Source organism: Pelophylax lessonae, assembly GCF_965119305.1.
Source record: "Pelophylax lessonae genome assembly, chromosome: 4".
Classification (NCBI taxonomy): domain Eukaryota; kingdom Metazoa; phylum Chordata; class Amphibia; order Anura; family Ranidae; genus Pelophylax; species Pelophylax lessonae.
The window spans coordinates 426,484,720-426,507,859 of record NC_138771.1 but is presented as its reverse complement, the minus strand read 5'-3'; the positions used below and the strand labels follow the sequence as shown (position 1 = coordinate 426,507,859).

At 41.5% G+C, this 23,140-nt stretch overlaps 1 protein-coding gene across 1 annotated transcript in view; it reads left to right on the top strand.

Moving 5' to 3' along the window:
- LOC309553176 (histidine--tRNA ligase, cytoplasmic-like) overlaps positions 1 to 23,140 on the top strand; it is a 214,063-nt gene that overhangs the window by 16,019 nt on the left and 174,904 nt on the right. The window contains exon 3 of the mRNA XM_082254106.1: positions 19,265 to 19,360. Within this exon, the coding sequence (XP_082110232.1) occupies positions 19,265 to 19,360 (96 nt within the window). The remainder of the gene's footprint in view (positions 1 to 19,264; positions 19,361 to 23,140) is intronic.

Sequence of the window (23,140 nt, the reverse complement as noted above, 5' to 3'; positions counted from 1 at the left end):
CAATTACTGCTCGCCAGGTCACAGTAATTGCTCCTTTATATATGTGAACATAACTGCCAGCTACTGTATCTTCTCCCACCTGCCGAGTCACTCCTGTTGCTTGTAGGGGAGGTGAGTGCTGAATTTCTCAGGCTGTTCTTATGCTCCTTTAACCTCACCTCCTTCAAAACTGGGATTTTTGAGAGGAATGTGGCTGTCGAAGCTGCGTGAGCCAGGGCAAGCACAGGAGGCACAGATATGATCTGCAGGACTGGCAGCATGGGGTGATGGCTTAGATCCAGCGGTGCGAAGTTAGAGAAAAGTGTGGTCCACAGCATGCACAATGCAGTGCCCCACAAAACATTACTAGATGCAACTGTACACCATATCTGGGTATAGTTGAGAGCAGAACTGAAGCAATAGATGAAAAAACAAAAAGAAACTCGTTCAAGCATATTTAGAATTGAACTCTAAGATTGTAAAAAAAAAAACACTACGGTTACAGTGCGACCCACCCGGCTCTGGAAAGAATAAATGTACATTACGTCTAGGGGCAGAGTAATATGGTGTAATACTTACCTTATTCCTTCTTCCCTCAGCTACTGGGGCTCTTCTCTTATCTGGCAATCTGGGTTGTGGATGGGCCCTCACCATCCACACATGTGATGAAATTAGAGTGCGACCCATATAGTCAAATGGGGGTTGCATAGTGCTGGCTTCTAGGACTTTTAAGCTAGCTCCTACTTCTGGGTGGGATTTGTCTAAGCTTAGGGTGACAATGCTACATCTCCAAAGGATCAGTCAGTAGGTATTGTCTCTCTAGGAATGATTGTTTGTTCCTGGTAGGATATTCAGGTAAAAATTGAGGAAATATAATGCAGCCACTGGTAAGGACTGGGAAGCTGCATTATATTACATTTTTGTTGTTGGGTTTAGATACACTTTATTCATGAATAAGGGATAAGTGCACTTTTTTTTTTAATCAAAACAAACCCTTTAGACTCGGTTCACATTACTGCTACTTGTCAGCCTGACAACTCGCGCTCCCTCGTGGTCCATTGACCGCTACAGGACCCGTTCTAATAGGAGCGACACAAGTTGCTCCGATGTAGAAAAAGGGTCCTGTACTATTTCGGGGCGACCTCGGAGCGACTTGCATAGACTTCCATTATGTGAAGTCCCTGCAAGTCGCTCCGAAGTCGTGGTGCATGGTAATGCACAAGTCGCCCCCGAAGTAGTAAGGAGTCGTGTCGCCCCAGTGTGAACCGACTCTTAATAAAAAGAGAGACAAACAATCAACAGTACAACAACACCATAACAGAAAAAATAAAAAGGTGACATTTTCATACAGAATAGACATATCAGAAGTAACACCACATGCGGTTCCAATAGCCAAAAAGTAAATTATGACAGTGACCTTTAGACAGTTGTCAAAAACACCCATTTATGAATGGTTTGCGGTTCATTTTAGTGCAGAGAAAATATATGCAATAAGTAGTACATTGTATTTCTAAGGTAGACATTTACAAAATGGCCTATTCTTTATTAATACATGTAGAGGTATTCTCTAACCATCTATCCCAAATCTTATGATTTTTAGCCAGCCACCCTCTATAATTATATAACACTTTTCTATAGGGTAACGTGATGTTAATGGCCCAACCCAATTCTGGACAGTTGATGGTGACTTCCCTGAGCCAAACACTCGCAATTAACAATCTGACCATAAAGAGTGTTTCTTGTAGCAAAATATGAAGGTATTTATCATCATCAAAATTGGATTGGAAGCACAATAGGCATTGCTTGGGGATGAGGGTTAGTGGGGAGCCCATTTGGTCACGTAGGAACCTGACAACTTGTGTAGAGTAACCCTTGAGAACAGGACAAGACCACATTAGATGGTAAAAAGTGCCAGTAGTCCCATCACATCTGGTGCAGATTGGGCTATAATGTGGCCGATATTTAGATAAACTAATCGACTTTAGATAGGATCTATGCAAGATATACAGGTGAGTCGGTCAGAAAGTTTGGGGGAGACTAATTTACAGGCCTCTAATACCTCATCCCAGTCTTCATCCGCCAGCTCCCCAACATCCCCCACCCAGTGGGATTTTAGTTTGTAAGCTAGGTTGGTGGCTGCCAGTAATAGGAGGCAGGTAGAAAATGTGGAAGTTTTGTTTTGTAGAGTCTGATCCCATGAGTACATCCAATAGCTATAAGGAATCAAGACTGGGAATGGAATTTTTCAAATTGAGTATGTACACCATGGCGGAGTTGGAGATAGCAAAAAAACAGAGTTAGGTAGTTCAAGCCCAGTCTTGAGCTCCTGAAATGACTTAACACCTCCATTAGAGAGCACATGAGAGAGATTTATGACCCCTATATCAACCCAGAGCCCATGATCAGGTACCAAAAGTAATTTAGACAAGGATTACCCCAAAGGTGCCTGTGGGCATGAAAGGGTGGAGCAATTATCTGACCTGCAGCTAAATCCCAGATTTTACAGTGGTGAAATACCAATCGTCCCGGACCTCCCAGGTGGGTAGGGTTGCGTAGTTCACTCATAAGAATCTGGAAGAGGTGGATGACCGGATGGGAATTTTTGGGACACACTAAGGTATTGTATCTTTCCCTATCCCCTTTATCAAGGTAAAGGAAATGGGAAAGTTGGGAGGCTGTATAATGTGGATTGAGGTCTGGCAAAGCTGTACCACCAAAAGTTGTGGGGCTTTTCAGGGCATTCCATGATAGTTTATAATGGGAGTTACCCCATATAAAAGTAATAAAGTGTTTGCCACGTACCTTGTGGCTGAGCCTGACGTGTAGAATGAGGCCTCTCGTACAGCCCTGACTCAAGAACCACTGATGTTGCGACAGTGGTTGCAGGAGTGCGGTGAGGTACAGGTGCCTGTATGATCTCTCCGCTGGGTGAGGTGGTAGATGGCAGATCTGTCACCAGAGCTTGAAGGTAACTGGAACTTAGGACAGCAGGCAGCAGATACCAGATAGGCAATAGCGACAGCAGAAGTAGTAACTGGATGCGAGGTCAGACAAGCCAGATCGGTGACAGCGGGCAGATACAGGTACAGGCAACAGGTAACCAGGATACAAGCAGAGGTCGGCAACACAGGTCAGGCTGGAATCAGGAAGAAAGCAGAGTCCAGAGCAAGCCGAGGTCGAGGCAGGCAGCAATCAAGGGCCGGGTCAGATAACAGGAATCAACCAGTTCAGATACAAGAATACAGGAACAGCTGCAGATTAAACAGAAAAGCACGTCTGTTTGCAGCTGGATGGGCACCAGCAAGTCCGTGCCTGCACACCCCAGTGCGCCTCTGGGTTACTGCGGAGCCTGTACGTTCCTGACAGTGTTACTAAACCCAGGACCCTGCATTCACTATATCTGATCGACCACAGTACACTGAACATGGAAATACAATTATTTTAGTAAATATAAACAGCTAAATACCTTTTCTCATCAGCAGTTAGAGCAGTCTTGTGACTTCTATCAGTGCCCAGTCAAGCACTGGTTAAAGTTTGTAGGAGGAGTTTTCTGACTGTCCTATGAGAATGCAAGCGCCTTGACCCTCTGTCTGGACAGTGCTAATTGGCCCTGTGCTGATCACGTGCGCTCTTCCAAGGAAAAAAAAAAACATCTGCAGCAATACACACCAAACTGAGCATGTGCAGCCTGACTCCATATGCTCTGTGTTATCAGGAAATTATCAGGGGACAGTTGAAAGATAGGGAGGATCAGAGAAGACAGGATCAAACCGATTTTTACACAGTGCAGAGGATTAACCCCTTAGGTTCCACAGCGAGTATACCAAGCATGCTTTACTGAATACACAGACTGATTTTACTGTTGTGGGTTTAGTGACACTTTAAGTATAGATTCCATGGACCCTAAATATGCGGAGTGGTATGTATAAAGGTGCATGCCAAAAGATATAAAGGAGCTTAGGGAGTAGTATCATTTGTTTTAAAATTAGTGCGCTGCATAACTCTGAGGGGAAGTCAGGACCATGTCTGTGTTTTTTGGATTTAAGAACCGTGTAGAGGGGTCCTAGGTTGAGCCTAATATTGTCTTCCAGGAAGTGGGAGATCTGCATACTCCGATACTTGATCTGACTAGCTTTTATCAAAGAGAGGGAGGATTGCTCAGCAGTGAGAGCTGCAATATCCAAGTGAAGGATTTGTGATAGGATAAGTGCACTTTTACACACCTCTAAAACCTGAAAAATAAATCACATGCTGGCTTTCCCTGGATTGCAAGGCCACTGGGGGCACCAGTAAGACAGAGACTGTGCTAACCCTGGGCAGGCTAAGTAGAGTACAATGGATTTTGTCAACTGTATTTATGGAGTAGCATTGGCATTGCTTTAGGTAGCCATTTTAAAGGCAAACTGTTCTTTGACATGATTTTACTCTCTGCTCATGAAGGTGTTAATGCACAAAATGACTGCTTAACCACTTCAGTCCTGGAAGGTTTTACCCCCTTAATGAGCAGGCCATCTTTTGCGATTCGGCACTGTGTTACTTTAACGGAAAATTGCGCGGTTGTGCAATGCTGTACCCAAATACAATGGATGTCCTTTTTCCCCCCACAAATAGAGCTTTCTTTTGGTGGTATTTGATCACCTCTGCGTTTTTTAGATTTTGCGCTATAAACAAAATAGTGTGACAATTATGAAAAAAACACCATATTTTTTACTTTCTGCTATAAAACATTCCCAATAAAAAAAATGTAAAAATTAATTTTTTTTTATCAGTTTAGGCCAATTTGTATTCTGCTACATATTTTTGGTTAAAAAAAAATCCCAAAAAGAGTATTTTAATTGGTTTGCGCAAAAGTTGTAGTGTTTACAAACTATGGGATAGATTTTTGGAATTTTTAATTATTTATTTATTTTTAGCGAGATTTTTAGCGAGATTGCAGCGGACAGATCGGACCCCTAACTGATATTTCTGGCACTTTATGGGGACCAGTGACACTAATACAGTAATCAGTGCTAAATAATATGCACTGTTACTGTATAAATGACACTGGCAGGGAAGGGGTTAATACTGGGGGTGGTCAAAGGAGTTAAATGTATGCCTAATATGCTTAAGCCTCGTACACACGCAACGATTATCGGCCGACCGATTGTCTGACTTTTGTCCCAGTTGTGTTTTGTTGGTTGGGATGTGCTTAGACTGCACACAAATTTTCTCGTCCAACAAAATTCTACTTCCAAAGTGATGTCATGTGTTGGTTTGTTTTCTTTGTGTTTTTTCTTCACTGAGCATGCCCAGACTTGCTCATCAGATTTTTTCCCTGTCGAAATCTGTACTGACTGCACGAAAATCGGCCGTGCCAACAAAAATTTTATAGTCTGCACACCAGATTTTTTTTCGGCCAAAAACAAAAAGTCGGAATTGTCGGAAGCATCATACTAACAACCCGAAAATCGGCAGATCGGACGTTGGCCGAAAATTCCCTGCCAATTTTCGACGCGTGTGTACGGGGCTTTACTGACTGTGTTGGGTTCTGTGACAGGCACAGACAGATCGCAGTTTCAGTTTAGCTGAAACTGCTGATCTGTCCCTGCCTGTCTGACAGAAGATCCGCCTGCTTTGTTTACATAAGCAGGCGGGTCTTCTCTCGGTTTCCCGGCCGATCGCGGGAGGGCAGCAGCAATTGCCGCGGCTCCTCCCGCGGCCTGCCTCCCACTGTGTCTAAACATGTGCACCGCCGAAACCACATGCACTTTAGTCACGTAGTACTAAGTGACTGGATGCAGCCAAGCCGCCCTGCCGCAGTAATATTACGGTGGGCGGTCGGCAAGTGGTTAATTTATAAAAAAGGACTACAGTCCCCAAAATTGTCCATCTCAATCAGTTGGATTTACATTTTTACGGTAAATACCTTTATTTTCGCTCTGAAAATTATCCTGCGTTCCTCACCAGGCTGATTATTTTTGGAGCCTGTTCTATGCACATGCATGCCACTGGGATTCATCTCTGTAGCAATTAGATGCTGAGGATAAGGTGTGCTCAGTTGTAGTGTGATGTAGCATAGCACTCATGAGAGGAAAGCTCCAAGGGTTCCTATTAAAGCAAAAAAAAACTTTGAATATGTAACCAACACCAACCAGTACAGCTGCAACTAAGCATGGTGCCTGCTGCACATGGTGTAAATGCCTTCGAGAGCTCTTTCATGCTGAAGATTACCATGGCAACCTCAGAATGGGGAGCTGTCTGGCAGCATTCTGAAAAAAGATGGTGCCAGCTTCTGGGGTTTGGGGCAGACTTGAAAAATGAAGTTTGAGGGAGGCTTTGTTTGGAGGAGGCTTCTTTTTGAGACAGGTGTATTTTGATCATACAATTCATGGTACAGTGTGGTACAGTCAACAATTCCACTATACCTGCTGAAAGACTGTTACTTGCAGCATAGAGCTACTGAGAGTCAGCAGTAAATTCTGGGCCTTTTATTAGGGGTCATTGTTTAAAGAAATGCAACAGTTTGCCTGACAAAACCCAGCAGCGTCCTTTTTTTTTTCTTTCAAAATTTACCCGCATGTTGTAAAAGCAGAGACTTTCATTATAATAGATCTCATCTATCACACAAGCCACATAGGCAACTCAGCAGAATTTCTAGGCCCCAGGAAACTATGGCTGTGTGTTTCTTATTATTTCTATTAAACATTCTATTCTAGCCAATGACATTAAGGTATATTTCTTTCCCAACTGGCATATGTGGCATATGTTTTTAAATTGTCCTCTACTTTAGGGCTGTCAAGAGTCAAATTTTTTGGGCATATTTGGAAAAAAATGATATAGTGATTCTATCCATGGCATTATAAATCTGTTTTAGAGTATGATTTATTATTTATCAAGCAATCACATTAGGGTTTGTTGTGATCAGGCAGTGCCCTTGGACTGCTATATGGGTAATTATGTGTGTAATTCACTGTACACGGTCTCAGGAGGATCTGTCTGGGGCTCTCAGTTCTCCTGCATTATTTATCCATCCATTTTTCACACTATGCACTCCATGCTGACTTGTTGGCATATGCCAGATATTTATGTCTGTCATTTTAATACTGGCCTGGTAACCTTCTAGAAGTGATTATACATAAAAAGTTATGCTTAATTACATTGTAAACAGGCTTCTGTGTTATGCTGCCACTAGCATTTTGTACTTACACTGTTGTAGTTTATTACTTTCAGTAATCCCCTCTTTCTCAACCTTTTTGCCATGGAGGAACCCTTTAAATAATTTTTGAAGTCTCAGGAAATTAAAAATGATGCCTACAATTCACTGTACATTAAGGTGATCAGTAGATAATGGACATAATAATATTAAAAATAAACTAAAAATTAAAATATAAAAAACATTTTTAAAACATGTTGTATTTGAAACATAGGAAAGATTATTGAAGATAAGATGAAGTTCTGTTCAGTAAGAATCATGAACTTAAAAGAAGAAAAAAATGGCTAAAAAAAAGACGCAAACAATGAAAATTCCTTTACAAAAGTGGTCATTGTAGAAGTTTTCCATTACTTCGGTGGTTAGTGGAGAGGTGCCTCCCTATGTTGAGGGTCCTTTTACTGTGGTGGTTATTGGAGAAATGTCCCCTTACATTGGTGGAGACGTGTCCTTATATTGATGGTCTTTAGAGAAATGTCCCCGTCATTAGGGGTCAGTAAAATGAAACCCCCTTACATTGGTCGTCAAAGTAGTGCCTCTTTACATTTGTGGTCATTAGAAAGAGTGCCCTGTTTCCTTGGGGGGTCATTGGGGAAGTTCACCCTTACATTTTTGGTCAGGTAGAAGAGCTTCTCCTAGGTTATTTGTCAGTGGGTGAAGGACACCCTTACACTGAAGTTCAACGGAAAGAATGCCCCCGTACTTTGATGGCTAGTGGGAAGAATGCCCCAATAAATTAGTTAGGAGAATGACCCCTCTTACAGACAGATAAATAATTGATGAAAAGAGGAGAGTAGAAAGACTGCACTGTTCTCACACCCTGGCTCTGTCACATGATTTTGGTGAAGATCTTTCCATCCACCATCAGGCAAGAGATCAATCTTCCATGACTCGCTGCTCAAGGAAACATTCCATCTTGGGTGGAAAATGCTGCTTTACAGAGGATTAAAAATTAAATCTAGCATATACAGTTTATACTGTGGGCACCATAAAGTTGCCTGCATCTGCCTTTACCATGCTGTGTTTTCAGAGTTAGGTAAGTAAGGTTTGTGGTTTCCAGAAAATATGAAAATGGCAAAACTATGAAGGTATACAAGACAAAAGATTACTTGTCCATTTGTGGGTGCCATTACATAGACCCGTTTGTTTAAGTTCTCTGCCATTAACTATTTTAGAGTCTACATGACCTCCGCCATCTAAAGCACTTATACAAAAAAACTGTGTGTTTATTCCCTTAAGAAGTATCCAAAAAAACAGAACAAAAACAGCCCCCCCCCCCCCCCCCAATGCAGAGCAGTCTCTTTATTTGTCATCTTGGGCGTGGGGATTGTGGGTGAAAGGGTTTTGGATGGAATTGGACTTTAAATTATTTTGCCACTTGATGAATCTGGACCTATGACCATAAAATTGTTGTACAGGTCCTCTGCCTATTAGTTAGAGGGCTGATGCCTTGCCAGCTAGAGAAGGAGGAAGCAGGTACATCTCAGCACTGATACTTTATAACTGACAAAGAAATGACAATAACATGGTAGGAGTAAGGGGATGTTCTTTTTTTATTGTAATTATTATATTCATTTTAGGTTTTTTATTTATTGGTACAATGCAATATATGGGAGTTATTCAGGAACCTCTTTTTGCAACTTTTAAACCAGTGGTTTTCCACCAGTCGTTTGTGACTTACATGTTATTTTCTGCTACCTTGAATGATAAAGCAGCCATTCAGCAGGTGCTCAGTAGCTTATTGTTTTGAACAACTGCTGTATAACCCACTTTCCATAAGCATAAATCCTAACAAAGGGTTTTCCAGTGCAGAGGCTTTCAAACATTTTTCACCAAAACCTCATATATGTGCCATATATGATGCATAGTGAACAATAGAGAATAGCGCACACATACACAAAAAAAGGTTGCTTTCAAGTCTTGCAAAGCTACTTAAAACATCTGATCTTAATAAGTAAATATGAGAATTTAGTCACACCATATAGCCATACCGTGCTTAAGCCCACCACTGCGTCAAAGTACCCCATTTTCAGTACTTCATTAGCAGTGTCCACCAGCAAGTAGTTATAGGAGGAGTTCCTTTTATAGTGCAGTTTTAGCAGAGGAAACTGCAGCTAGTACACTTCTCCCATGTAAGGAGTGAGTATGTTCCATGGTTTTGAGAAGTGGGATTTATCTTCCATTCTATGAATAGTGTAGGACCCACTGAAAATGGGGTACTTTTTCCCTGTCATGGGATTACCCATTCTATGTACTTGAAGGCTAGAGATTTGGCCCAAAGTTATTGACGGTACTGCAAACCCTTTATAGCGCACCCACTGCTAAGATCTTGGTAACACAACACAACAAATAGATATTCACAGGAGCACCCTGCAAAAATACCCCTTATCCCACATTTTATTCATATTAGCCTTGGAACCTCTAGCTATTAAACTTGGGCTCCATCCTGATTACAAGGGCATACATTGTGGGGATTCGGAACACAAGTGCGCTCTTTTTGCTGACAATATTCTCCTGCTTCTTTCCTCCCTGTCCATGTCTCTCCCAAATCTATACCAAGCATTGCGCCATTTCTCCATTATCTCAGGCCTGTCTGTTAATCATTCAAAATCAATTGCCCTAAATTTAACATTGGACGGGGCCACAGTCACACATACAGTCAGGTCCATAAATATTGGGACATCAACACAATTCTAATATTTTTGGCTCTATACACCACCACAATGGATTTGAAATTGAACAAATAAGATGTGCTTTTACTACAGACTTTCAGCTTTAATTTGAGGGTATTTACATCCAAATCAGGTGAAAGGTGTAGGAAGTACAACAGTTTGTATATGTGCCTCCCAGTTTTTAAGGGACCAAAAGTAATGGGACAATTGGCTATTCAGCTGTTCCATTGCCAGGTGTGTGTTATTCCCTCATTATCCCATTTACAAGGAGCAGATAAAAGGTCCAGAGTTCATTTCAAGTGTGCTATTTGCATTTGGAATCTGTTGCTTTCAGCTCTCAATAAGAGATCCAAAGGGCTGTCACTATCAGTGAAGTAAGCCATTATTAGGCTGAAAAAAACAAAACAAACCCATCAGAGAGATAGCAAAAACATTAGGTGTGGCCAAATCAACTGTTTGGAACATCCTTAAAAAGAAAGAATGCACCGGTGAATACAGAGGGTTCACCACAAGATGTAAACCATTGGTGAGCCTCAAAAACAGGAAGGCCAGATTAGAGTTTGCCAAACAACATCTAAAAAAGCCTTCACAGTTCTGGAACAACATCCTATGGACAGAAGAGACCAAGATTAACTTGTACCAGAGTAATGGGAAGAGAAGAGTATGGAGAAGGAAAGGACCTGCTCATGATCCAAAGCATACCACCTCATCAGTGAAGCATGGTGATGGTAGTGTCATGACGTGGGTATGTATGGCTGCCAAAGGAACTGGTTCTCTTGTATTTATTGATGATGTAACTGCTGACAAATGCAGCAGGATGAATTCTGAAGTGTTTCGGGCAATAATATCTGCTCATATTCATCCAAATGCTTCAGAACTCATTGGACGGCGCTTCACAGTGCAGATGGACAATGACCCGAAGTATACTGCGAAAGCAACCAAAGAGTTTTTTAAGGGAAAGAAGTGGAATGTTATGCAATGGCCAAGTCAATCACCTGACCTGAATCCGATTGAGCATGCATTTCACTTGCTGAAGACAAAACTGAAGGGAAAATGCCCCAAGAACAAGCAGGAACTGAAGACAGTTGCAGTAGAGCCCTGGCAGAGCATCTTCAGGGATGAAACCCAGCATCTGGTGATATCTATGCGTTCCAGACTTCAGGCTGTAATTGACTGCAAAGGATTTGCAACCAAGTATTAAAAAGTGAAAGTTTAATTTATGATTGTTAATCTGTCCCATTACTTTTGGTCCCTTAAAAAGTGGGAAGCACATATACAAACTGTTGTTATTCCTACACTGTTCACCTGATTTGGATGTAGATACCCTCAAATTAAAGCTGAAAGTCTGCAGTTAAAGCACATCTTGTTTGTTGCATTTCAAATCCATTGTGGTGGTGTATAGAGCCAAAAAGATTAGAATTGTGTTGGTGTCCCAATATTTATGGACCTGACTGTATACAACAAACATTTCCTTTAAAATGGCAGATAAAGACTCTTCCATATTTAGGTATCTCCCTGACAGATACTTTATATCAGGCAAATTATACAGAAAGATGATAGCAGATCTTCAAAGATGGGATAATGTACCTATTCAGAACGCTTCCCATCTCAATTAGTATGCTGGATCTACAAGAGACTTAAGTGAGAAGTTCAAAATACATGAATGGTTCCGAATGGCTCAGGGTGCTTCAAGATCATACATAAATGCTTCCTTGATAGAAGCAAATTATAAAGTTTTGATGAGACGTTACATGGTCCCAATGAAAGCAGCGGCATATGTTGCGGGGGCCTCTCCCTTTTGCTTCCGTGATTGTGGTATGGAGGGCACAGTAATGAACACTTGGTGGTCCTGTCCAAAAGTAAAATGCTTCTGGATCCGTATTTATAATTTCATCTGCTCACACAGGTGAATTTAATTAGATCGCCACAGCAAGCTCTTATGGGAACGTCCAGTTGAAGGAACACCAAGATGGACAGGAAAACTTATAGCCTTCATTTTTACTGCAGCCAGATTAGCAATAGCCAGATCCTGGAGGATAACTACAATACCTTTTGACTTCGTGAAAAACAAGTTGTCATGGATTATGGTGAACAAAAGCCTCTAGGCAATCTTTTTGTTTGAAACAATTTGGCAACCCTGGATCAAATACTTGTCTGACTCCTTGTAAGCTGTCAGGGATCAGATAAGTACAGTCAGGTCCATAAATATTGGGACATTGACACAATTCTAATCTTTTTGGCTCTATACACCACCACAATGGATTTGAAATGAAACAAACAAGATGTACTTTAACTGCAGACTTTCAACATTAATTTGAGGGTATTTACATCCAAATCAGGTGAACCGTGTAGGAATTACAACAGTTTGTATATGTGCCTCCCACTTTTTAAGGGACCAAAAGTAATGGGACAGATTAACAATCATAAATCAAACTTTCACTTTTTAATACTTGGTTGCAATTACTTTGCAGTTAATTACAGCCTGAAGTCTGGAATGCATAGACATCACCAGATGCTGGGTTTCATCCCTGGTGAAGCTCTGCCAGGCCTCTACTGCAACTGTCTTCAGTTCCTGCATTTTCTTGGGGCATTTTCCCTTCAGTTTTGTCTTCAGCAAGTGGAATGCATGCTCAACCGGTTTCAGGTCAGGTGATTGACTTGGCCATTGCATAACATTCCACTTCTTTCCCTTAAAAAAACTCTTTGGTTGCTTTCGCAGTATGCTTCGGGTCATTGTCCATCCGCACTGTGAGGCGCCGTCCAATGAGTTCTGAAGCATTTGGCTGAATATGAGCTGATAATATTGCCCGAAACACTTCAGAATTCATCTTGCTGCTTTTGTTAGCAGTCCCATCATCAATAAATACAAGAGAACCAGTTCCATTGGCAGCCATACATGCCCACACCATGACACTATCACCACCATGCTTCACTGATGAGGTGGTATGCTTTGGATCATGAGCAGTTTCTTTCCTTCTCCATACTCTTCTCTTCCTATTGCTCTGGTACAAGTTGATCTTGGTCTCATCTGTCCATAGTATGTTGTTCCAGAACTGTGCAGGCTTTTTTAGATGTTGTTTGGCAAACTCTAATCTGGCCTTCCTGTTTTTGAGGCTCACCAATGGTTTACATCTTGTGGTGAACCCTCTGTATTCACTCTGGTGAAATCTACTCTTGATTGTTGACTTTGACACACATACACCTACCTCCCTGGAGAGTGTTCTTGATCTGGCCAACTGTTGTGAAGGGTGTTTTCTTCACCAGGGAAAGAATTCTTCGGTCATCCACCACAGTTGTTTTCCGTGGTCTTCTGGGTCTTTTGGTATTGCTGAGCTCACCGGTGCATTTTTTCTTTTTAAGGATGTTCCAAACAGTTGATTTGGCCATACCTAATGTTTGCTATCTCTCTCTGATGGGTTGGTTTTGTTTTTTCAGCCTAATGATGGCTTACTTCACTGATAGTGACAGCTCTTTGGATCTCATATTGAGAGTTGACAGCAGCAGATTCCAAATACAAATAGCACACTTAAAATCAATTCTGGACCTTTTTATCTGCTCCTTGTAAATAGGATAATGAGGGAATAACACACACCTGGCCATGGAAAAGCTGAGCAGCCAATCATCCCATTACGTTTGGTCCCTTAAAAAGTGGGAGGCACATATACAAACTGTTGTAATTCCTACACCTTTCACCTGATTTGGATGTAAATACCCTCAAATTAAAGCGAAAAGTCTGCAGTTAAAGCACATCTTGTTTGTTTCATTTCAAATCCATTGTGGTGGTGTATAGAGTCAAAAAGATTAGAATTGTGTCGATGTCCCAATATGTATGGACCTGACTGTATATATCATGGAGCGCATCCTTCTTCTCTTAGACTCTCTTCTCTCTTTCTTTTCTTCTTTCTTTTCCTTTACTCCTTTTCCGGTACTCTCTCTGTAGAACCAGGGAGATAGACGTTGCTAAATCTATTGCACTGAACAAAACGTTATTGCAGCAACCCCCGATTAAGGGGCATATACAGTGGTTAGTGGTACCGGATCTCTTCAATTCCACCAAAGTTGGGAAAGGGAACGTCGGCCCTACAGCCAATTTATTGAGGTCCTCCCTCTCTCCTCCTTATCTAGTTTTTTTTTTTTTTTTTGAGAAGGGATGGAGAAACCGACAGCTCTCTTGTACCACTTACATGTTACAGGAATGTTATTTGGTGCATCTTCCTCCTTTTTGACATGGTTCGTCGAGTAAAGTGCAGTAATAGAAGTGCAGGCTAGATGATGTGAAAAATACTCTTTCCGAAATGTTTATTGTGTAATGATGCAGCTCTATTCAATACTGTTAAGGCTCTTTAATGTTTGTCTTAAAAACTTCAATAAAAATCATTGAAACAGAAAATGGGGTACTTTGACGCAGTGGTGGGTTTAAGCATGATATGGCCATATGGCGTGACTAAATCCCCATATTTACTTATTAAGATCAGGTGTTTTAAGTAGCCTTGCAAGATTTGAAAGCAACCTTTTTCGTGTATGTGTGCGCTATTCTCTATGGTTCAATTTTTATATTGGTCTCTATAGCAGCACCAACCTTAGAAATGCATGTTTAGAGTGTGCCCCACAACCCTTTGTTGAAATATTGTGAAAGAGGTTCTGTCACTGTCGTATGTTCCTCCATACCTGGAAGCGCCAGATGTTTTTCAGTGGCTGTATTGGGGAAAACGACAGCAGGGGATCTCTGCAAAGATTAGTTTAACCACTTCAGCTCAGGAAGGTTTACCCCCCTTCAGGCCATTGTTTGCGATACGGCACTGTGTTATTTAACTGACAATTGCGTGGTTATGCGACACTGTACCCAAATAAAACGTATGTCCCTTTTTTTTCCACACAAATAGAGCTTTCTTTTGGTGGAATTTGATGACCTCTGTGGTTTTTATTTTTGCGCTAAATACAAAAAAAGACCGACAATTTTGAAAAAAAAAAAAAAAAAATTCTACTTTCTGCTATAAAATATTCCCAATAAAAAAATTAAAAAAATCGAATTTCTTCATCTATTTAGGCCAATATGTATTCTGCTACATATTTTTGGTAAAAAAAAAATCCCAATACGTATATATTGATTGGTTTGCGCAAAGTTATAGCATCTGCAAACTATTGTATTTTTAGTTAATTTTTTAATTTTTATTTTTTACTAGTAATAGCAGCGATAAGCAACTTATAGCGGGACTGGATATTACAGTGGACAAATCGGACACCTAACTGACACTTTTGAGACTTTTTGGTGACGCTAATACAGTGATCAGTACTAAAAATATGTTACTGTACTAATTACACTGGTAGGGAAGGGGTTAACCTCAGGGGCGATCAAAGGGTTAAATGTGTTCCTTGGGACTGATTACTAACTGTGGGGGATGTGTTTTGACTGAAGGAATGTACAGATCCGTGTTCCTGCATAGCAGGAACACAGGATCAGCACATTCCCCTCTCACAGAACGACAGTCTGCCTTGTTTACATAGGCAGACCGCCATTCTGTCTTTCTCACGAACGATCAGCGGTTCCCGGTTGACATGTCCAACCACAGCTGGAGCAGGTCGCTGGTGGCGCGCACCCGGACCCCAGACCCAGAAGTGTCAGATCACCTACTACGGTAGATACGCGATCTGGCGCAGAGTGGCCACCCTGCCACAGTATATCTATGGTGGACAGTCGCTAAGCGTTTTAAGTTGGTTGTAAACCTTTGAAATGAAAAATTAACTGAGCATATCTCTCTATAGTGTGTAATAACCTCAATCCAAAGCACAGAGGCTGATTTCTGTCACCTCTCTGTTTCTTCTGCTATCTACATTAGTCACTCCTGACAGGTTATCCTCCCACTACAGAATCGAGATCCCCCCCTCCAGCACACAGAAGGTGATTGACAGCCTCAGCTATGCATTTTTCCCTATAAGACTGTTTTGGAGGGGGTGTCCCTTCCCTCCCCTCAGGTGTCAGAATACACTCAGCTCCCTGCTCTATAAAAAGCAGTGTGTAATGTCAGATTCTTGTCCCCTGCTTGCTGGAGCTGAGAAATAGTGTTTGATCCGTGTGCTTTAGACAGCTGTACAGAAGAGAGGACTGTAGAAAACAGGTACAAATTTTGTAGGAGGATTTGTAAGGGTTTACAGCCATTTTAAGTGGATCTAGCGATGGGGGATCACTTTCATAAGACTTTGTCACTTTTCATTGAATGAGCAGCATGACAGAGTCTCCTTAAGTGCCGGTTCACAATGGTGCGATGCGGGAACCCTGCAAATCCACTGTGGGTTCCCGCATCACACCCGACTCGCAGGCAGTTCACACTGCCATATGCGAACTGCTGAGAGTGTCAATACAATGTTAACTACACCCCCAGATCAGTTTGCATATCGCAGTGCGAACTGTCAGTTCAGACAGTAATCGGATCGCATAGGTGTGAGTCCCCATGCTTTCCGATTCTGGTGCAGACTGAAAAAGGGTCCTGCGCAACTTTGGTCTGAATGTGATGCAAATTCAGCCATGCTATCTGTATGGCTGAATTTGCATCACACAGACATTGCATGTGATTTGCAAAGCGGTGCGGTGCGAATCACATGCAATGTCTCACATCACATATGTGTGAACCGGCATTAAGGGACACATTCTTTAATTGTCACCAGAACAAAAATTTGGTGAAAGGAGGAAGAGGCGACATCTTGCTGTTCTGTTGTTTTGTGAGGCTCTTTAAATGCACTTGATCTTTGCCCACTCCTCCAGTTAACTAGAGGCTCGAAGCATGCATATGAACAAGGATGCTTTCTTTGCAATAAGTACTTGGGTCTCTGAAGACAGCTGCTAACTCCTTTTTCAGTCAGTAGACAGTAAATTTAAATTGACAGGTCGATTAAAGTTTCCAGAAAAGGTTATATGTGCGCTTCCCAAGATACAGAAAAATATGATTTGTTAAATTCAAGTTGTATTGCACTCTGATAATTATTTGAAATTGTAATATTTCATGAAAAAAAATCCTATACTCATACTGTAGGAAGTTGTAAACATTATAAAGTGAATAAGCTTTTTTTTTTTTTAATGATTATATATATATATATATATATATATCTCACAAAAGTGAGTACACCCCTCACATTTTTGTAAATATTTTATTTTATCTTTTCATGTGACAACACTGAAGAAATTACACTTTGCTACAATGTAAAGTAGTGAGTGTACAGCTTGTATAATAGTGTAAATTTGCTGTCCCCTCAAAATAACTCAATACACAGCCATTAATGTCTATACCACTGGTAACAAATGTGAGTACACCCGTAAGTGAAAATGTCCAAATTGGGCCCAATTAGCCATTTTTCCACCCCGGTGTCATGTGACTCGTTAGTGTTACAAGGTTTCAGGTGTGAATGGGGAGCAAGTGTGTTAAATTTGGTGTTATCGCTCTCACTCTCTCATACTGATCACTGGAAGTTCAACATGACCTCTCATGGCAAAGAACTCTCTTGGGAACCGGAACAAAAAGAATTGTTGCTCTACATAAAGATGGCCTAGGCTATAAGAAGATTGCCAAAACCCTAAAACTGAGCTGCAATACGGTGGCCAAGACCATACAGCGGTTTAACAGGACAGGTTCCACTCAGAACAGGCCTCGCCACGGTTGACCATAGGGGTTGAGTGCACATACTTAGCATCATATCCAGAGATTGTCTTTGGGAAATAGACGTATGATTGCTGCCAGCATTGCTGCAGAGGTTGAAGGGGTGGGGGGTCAGCCTGTCAGTGCTCAGACCAAAGGCTGCACAATGTATCAATATGGTCTGCATGGCTGTCATCCCAGAAGGAAGCCTCTTCTAAAGATGTTGCACAACAAAGCCTGCAAACAGTTAGCTGAAGACAAGCAGACTAAGGACACGAATTACTAGAACCATGTCCTGTGGTCTGATAAAACCAAGATAAACTTATTTTGTTCAGATCGGGTCAAGCATCTGTGGCAGCAACCAGGTGAGGTGTACAAAGACAAGCGTGTACTGCCTACAGTCAAGCGTGGTGGGAGTGTCATGGTCTGGGGCTGCATTAGTGCTTCCGGCACTGGGGAGCTATAGTTCATTGAGGGAACCATGAATGCCAACATGTACTGTGACTTACTAAAGCAGAGCATGATCCCCTCCCTTCAGAGACTGGACCGCAGGGCAGTATTCTAACATGATTACGACCCCAAACACACCTCCAAAACGACCACTGCCTTGCTAAAGAAGCTGAGGGTAAAGGTGATGGACTGGCCAAGAATGTCTCCAGACCTAAACCCTATTGAACATCTGTGGGGCATCCTCCAATTGAAGGTGGAGGAGCGCAAGGTCTCTAATATTCACCAGCTCTGTAAAGTTGTCACGGATGAGTGGAAGAGGACTGGAAAATAATGGTGGCCACACAAAATATTGACACTTTGGGTCCAATTTAGACATGTTCACCTAGGGGTGTACTCACTTTTGTTGCCAGTGGCTTAGACATTAACGGCTGTGTGTTGAGTTATTTTGAGGGGACAGCAAATTTACACTGTTATACAAGCTGTACACTCACTACTTTACATTGTAGCAAAGTGTCATTTCTCCAGTGTTGTCACATAAAAAGTTATAATATATTTACAAACATATGAGGGGTGTACTCAGTTCTGTGAGATACTGTGTGTGTGTATGTGTGTGTATATATATATATATATATATATATATATTATTCACACATATTTTTGCAAACTAGGATATGTGCCCTTTATTAATTGAGTAAGGACCTTTCCCTGATTTCTATTTATCTCAAGCCTGATCTCAAGCTTCAGATCTCAAGCCTGTAAAGTAGTCTTAAATACCTCCGCTGGACTGTACTACAGCCTTTTGTCTTTGCATTGCCCTCCGCTGCATCTGCATTGCTTTGTGTAATGTAATACTTCTGTAGACTGCAGTGGTTTCTTATAGAAGAGGGGTGAGCATTGTTAGGGAGATCTGTCGTGAGAAGTTAGGAATTGTTTTCTTGCTGTAATGCAGCATTTTGTATTCTCTGCAACAGTGAAACTGTTTCTTTGACATTCTTTATTTTTATAAATCAACCCTTGTGTCTCCTGTGTGAGTGTACGCACTAATTTTTCCAGGCTTTATTGCAGTTTACCTTTACTGTTTTCATTTTAGAAATAATTCATCTCCTCTAGCTTGTGGTGTGCTCTCCAAGCATACCATCATTTTTTAATCAAAGCAGCTGTCAGTTAAGGAGATGTATGTGTGTATTGGTACATAACATACCACTACTAAAGTCAATAGTTTTCTCATTATTCATTCTATTTTGTATCACTGTGAAGGGCTTGTCATATCTTGAAGGGCAGCTGATTGGATGTCATCGTGCATCTGATGTTGCTGTTCTTTAAACTGCATGTTGATGTTGTTGCAGGAAATACTGACAGGGAAATATGGAGAAGATGCAAAACTTATCTATGACCTAGAAGACCAAGGAGGGGAGCAGCTGTCCCTGCGCTATGATCTTACTGTATCCTTTGTAAAAGTACAACTTTTCTTGTTTGTACTCCCCATCATTGCAGCCTTTCTCATGACTTGAATTAAACTCTGATTGGACAGGCGTAATATGGCAACACCCAGTGGGCTGAGCGTGTTTGAGAATCATTCGATGTCTCAGTTGAACTTGTTCAAGGACAACCCCTCTTTTGGTGAGGCTCACCATAAAAGGGCCATGGCATGATGAAAATATTTGCAGTTTAATTTCTTATCCTAGTGAATTAAAACTCTAACCTGCAGGGAGTTGATTGTTTCTGTAGCGTTGATCTGTGCTCATTATAGCATAAGTCTGATGTACTGAATACCTAAAAACATAATCAAGCAGAAGACCTTCAACAGATGCAAGCAGACAGTCAAACTCCTGACAACTGTTTTGTGATCTCCTGAACTTTTAGCCCAATCTTAAAAATGTGGGCAGCTGCACAGGATTTTGCCTTTTATATTCTGAGTAGACGGTTGAGTTTTGGTCCAAACACCATGGTATAATGAAATGTGAACCTAAAATTCATGATCCAGTGTGTATGAGAACCTATGAGGGGAGGGGTCTAATGAAACTAAATGTTGCTTTTAGAAGCTGCAGAATATGTTTGTGCTGTCAAAATTAGAACGAATATGATTATAAACTGTTTCTTCAACATGATAATCTTTTGTTGCATTACAGAATTTATCAGGAAAAGTGGGTCTATATGTATTTAGTAGCACAAAAGCCTTTGTATCTGCTGTCACACATTGGTTAAAATGGATGACATTTAGGTGGTTCCACAAGTTCACAATCAGGAGTTGGCTGTTAAAGGGGAGCAGTTTGGTGATCCTGACATTTGAATTGTTGTACACCTCTATGCATTGAAAGCAAAGCTCTGTTCTGAAGGTATGGGTTGCAGATACATCCTAGGTAATGGTTCTGGGCAGAGGTTGTGGCCTTAACCACCTGGCTTGCAGGTTTCCAGTGGTTTGAGTTACAATAGATAACACACAACAATTACCATTACTACCCAGTTGTGAACTATAACCATAGAAATGCACATTGCTTTTTTATTATTATTTTACACGTTTTTATAGAGTGCCAACAGTTTGTGCATTGCTTTACAGCGTTGGGGCAAACAGTACAGTTACAATATTGTTCAAAACAGGAGGAATCAGAGGACTCTGCTCGTTAGAGCTTACAATCTTCACGAGGGATGCACCGAAATTTCGGCCACTGAAATTATCGGCCGAAAATGATCCTATCCCATTTTGGCCGATAATGGGTTAACATTGCCGAAATTAATATGGCCGCCATGAGGAAGGAGGAGGGCGCAGGGCAGGTTTTAAAAGTCCCGCCTCTGGCCGGCTGCCCGCCTCTCAATGACGTCCCTACTACTACGATCTTTGTATGAATGAAGGGACATACCAGGCGGGAGGGCGGGGCGAGCGGCCGCTAATAGATATAACTATGTGATCCTTCCCTGTCAGCGGGACTGTGTGTGAATGAGAACTGACCTGACACCGGGCGGGGGGGCGGGGGGAGTGGCCGCTAATAGCTGTAACTATGTGAGCTTTCACTTCCCTGTCAGGCATGTATCTCCGCTGACAGGGAAGTGAAGCTCACATAGTTATAGTTATTAGCGGCCACTCCCCCCACCCCCCAGCCCGGTGTCAGGTCAGTTCTCATTCACACACAGTCCCACTGACAGGGAAGTGAAGCTCACATAGTTACAGCTATTAGCGGCTGCTCCCCCCGCCCGGTGTCAGGTCAGTTCTCATTCACACACAGTCCCGCTGACAGGGAAGGATCACATAGTTATAACTATTAGCGGCCGCTCGCCCCGCCCTCCCACCCGGTGTGTCCCTTCATTCATACACAGATCGTAGTAGTGACATCACCGGGAGGCGGGCCACCGGCCAGAGGCGCTTCTTTTGAATGAAGGACACCCAAGGAGGGACGCTGAGCCAGAGGGGGGGAGGGTGTACTGCCGAGGGGGACGCTGAGGCAGTTGGGGGGGGGGATGGGGGAGAGCTGAGGCAGCTTACCAATGGTATTTGTATTATGAAGCATGAGGGGTTAATGTATTGTCACTGCTGGTCACTCATCTATTAGTGACCGACCAGTGGCAGTTATTAACACCTTTGTGCTGCATTAGTACAACCAGTATCAGTGATAATTAACACTGGTTGCACTGATACTGGTTGTACTAATGCAGCACAAAGAGGTTAATTAACTGCCACTGGTCGGTCACTAATAGATGAGTGACCAGCAGTGACAATACATTAACCCCCTCATGCTGCATAATACTAATACCATTGGTAATTAAATTAACCTCTTGCCAACCCATCACAGTACATATACTGTGACAGGGTGGCAGCGACAGGTGTACGTCGCTGCCTGTTTTTGGTGTATGCCCCTCTTTTATCTATTTTAAAATTTTTGGGGGGAAAAAGTAATTTTCGGTTTTCGGCCAAGGGCATCCTGCATTTCGGTTTTGGTTTCGGCCCAGAATTTTCATTTCGGTGCATCCCTAATCTTCACCATATTGTGATGACCACTCAGGGCACTTTTCTTTCCATTTAAAATCCTCGAAAGCATATATGGTTGGCTGGGGAACATCAACTATGAAGTGTTGATGACTGGAAAATATAATCTGGTTCAATGAATTTCGGTTTTAACTTCTCTACAAGTGCTGGCATACTCATGTTGTGGTGTTAAGCCTTTTGGAATACATTTCAGCATAGTATTATGGGTAAGGGAAGTTTACCCATCAATCTTGAGCAGTTGTGTGATGCCTTAAGCTCAGTTCATTATGCTATAAAATCAACAACAACCCGTTTAAAATAAAATTGACATGGCTGAAAAATCACACATGCTTTAGGGCTTAATCAAACTTGAGCTTGAGCTTATTGATGTCCTTGTTTTCACATTTAATGTCCAACTCAAGTCCAATTTATTTTGTGTGCATAAAATAAGGAAGGGTTAGAACTCTACCAAAGCTAAAAATCTTAAAGCAGTTTTGTTTTGATTTATACATTTTTTTATTTCATCCTTCAGCATAGCATAAAGCACCATTGTACAGCTACATCAACATGAACAAAGAGGTCATATATATACAGATAATCCTCTAGATATTAATCCCTGTTGAGAGCGTAATTCGATTTATTGGAAAGTTAACATAAATGCATGTACAATTTTCTCAATCGATACAATGTAGATACAGTAGTTCAAAAGAACCTCAATACATGACGCCTTGCTGAAGTACTTAATTTGGCAATAATTAGGATAATAATATGGGAATGGTAGGCAGGATGTTCCCTTCTTTAAATAAGATAAAACCAATTTGCCTAATAAATAAATAAATAATAACCACTCCACAGTTCAGCATAAGCTCTATACATTATAACTATAAATATTTATATTTTTTTTTTTTTTTTTAAAAATAGACCACACAATGTTGGTTTGGACATAAAAAGGCCGCGGCTTGTTTTATTATTAGCTTTAACATACAATAAATACTTTCAACTGTATTTACACTTACAAAATAGATTTACATCAAACAACCTAGCCAGACGGCTCAGGTTGCCAAACATCACTTATAACTTTTCACCAACATTATCCAACAGCACCTACTTTACTGCAGAGAAACAGGAAATCCACCCAAGTATAACCAACTTGGGCGACAGTACATAGCCAATAATAATAACTATGAGCCGCGACAAAAGGGGTGGGAGGGAGGGGAACGCCTTTGTTAATCCTGACAGGGTGAAGTGACCCGGAGCCCCGCGG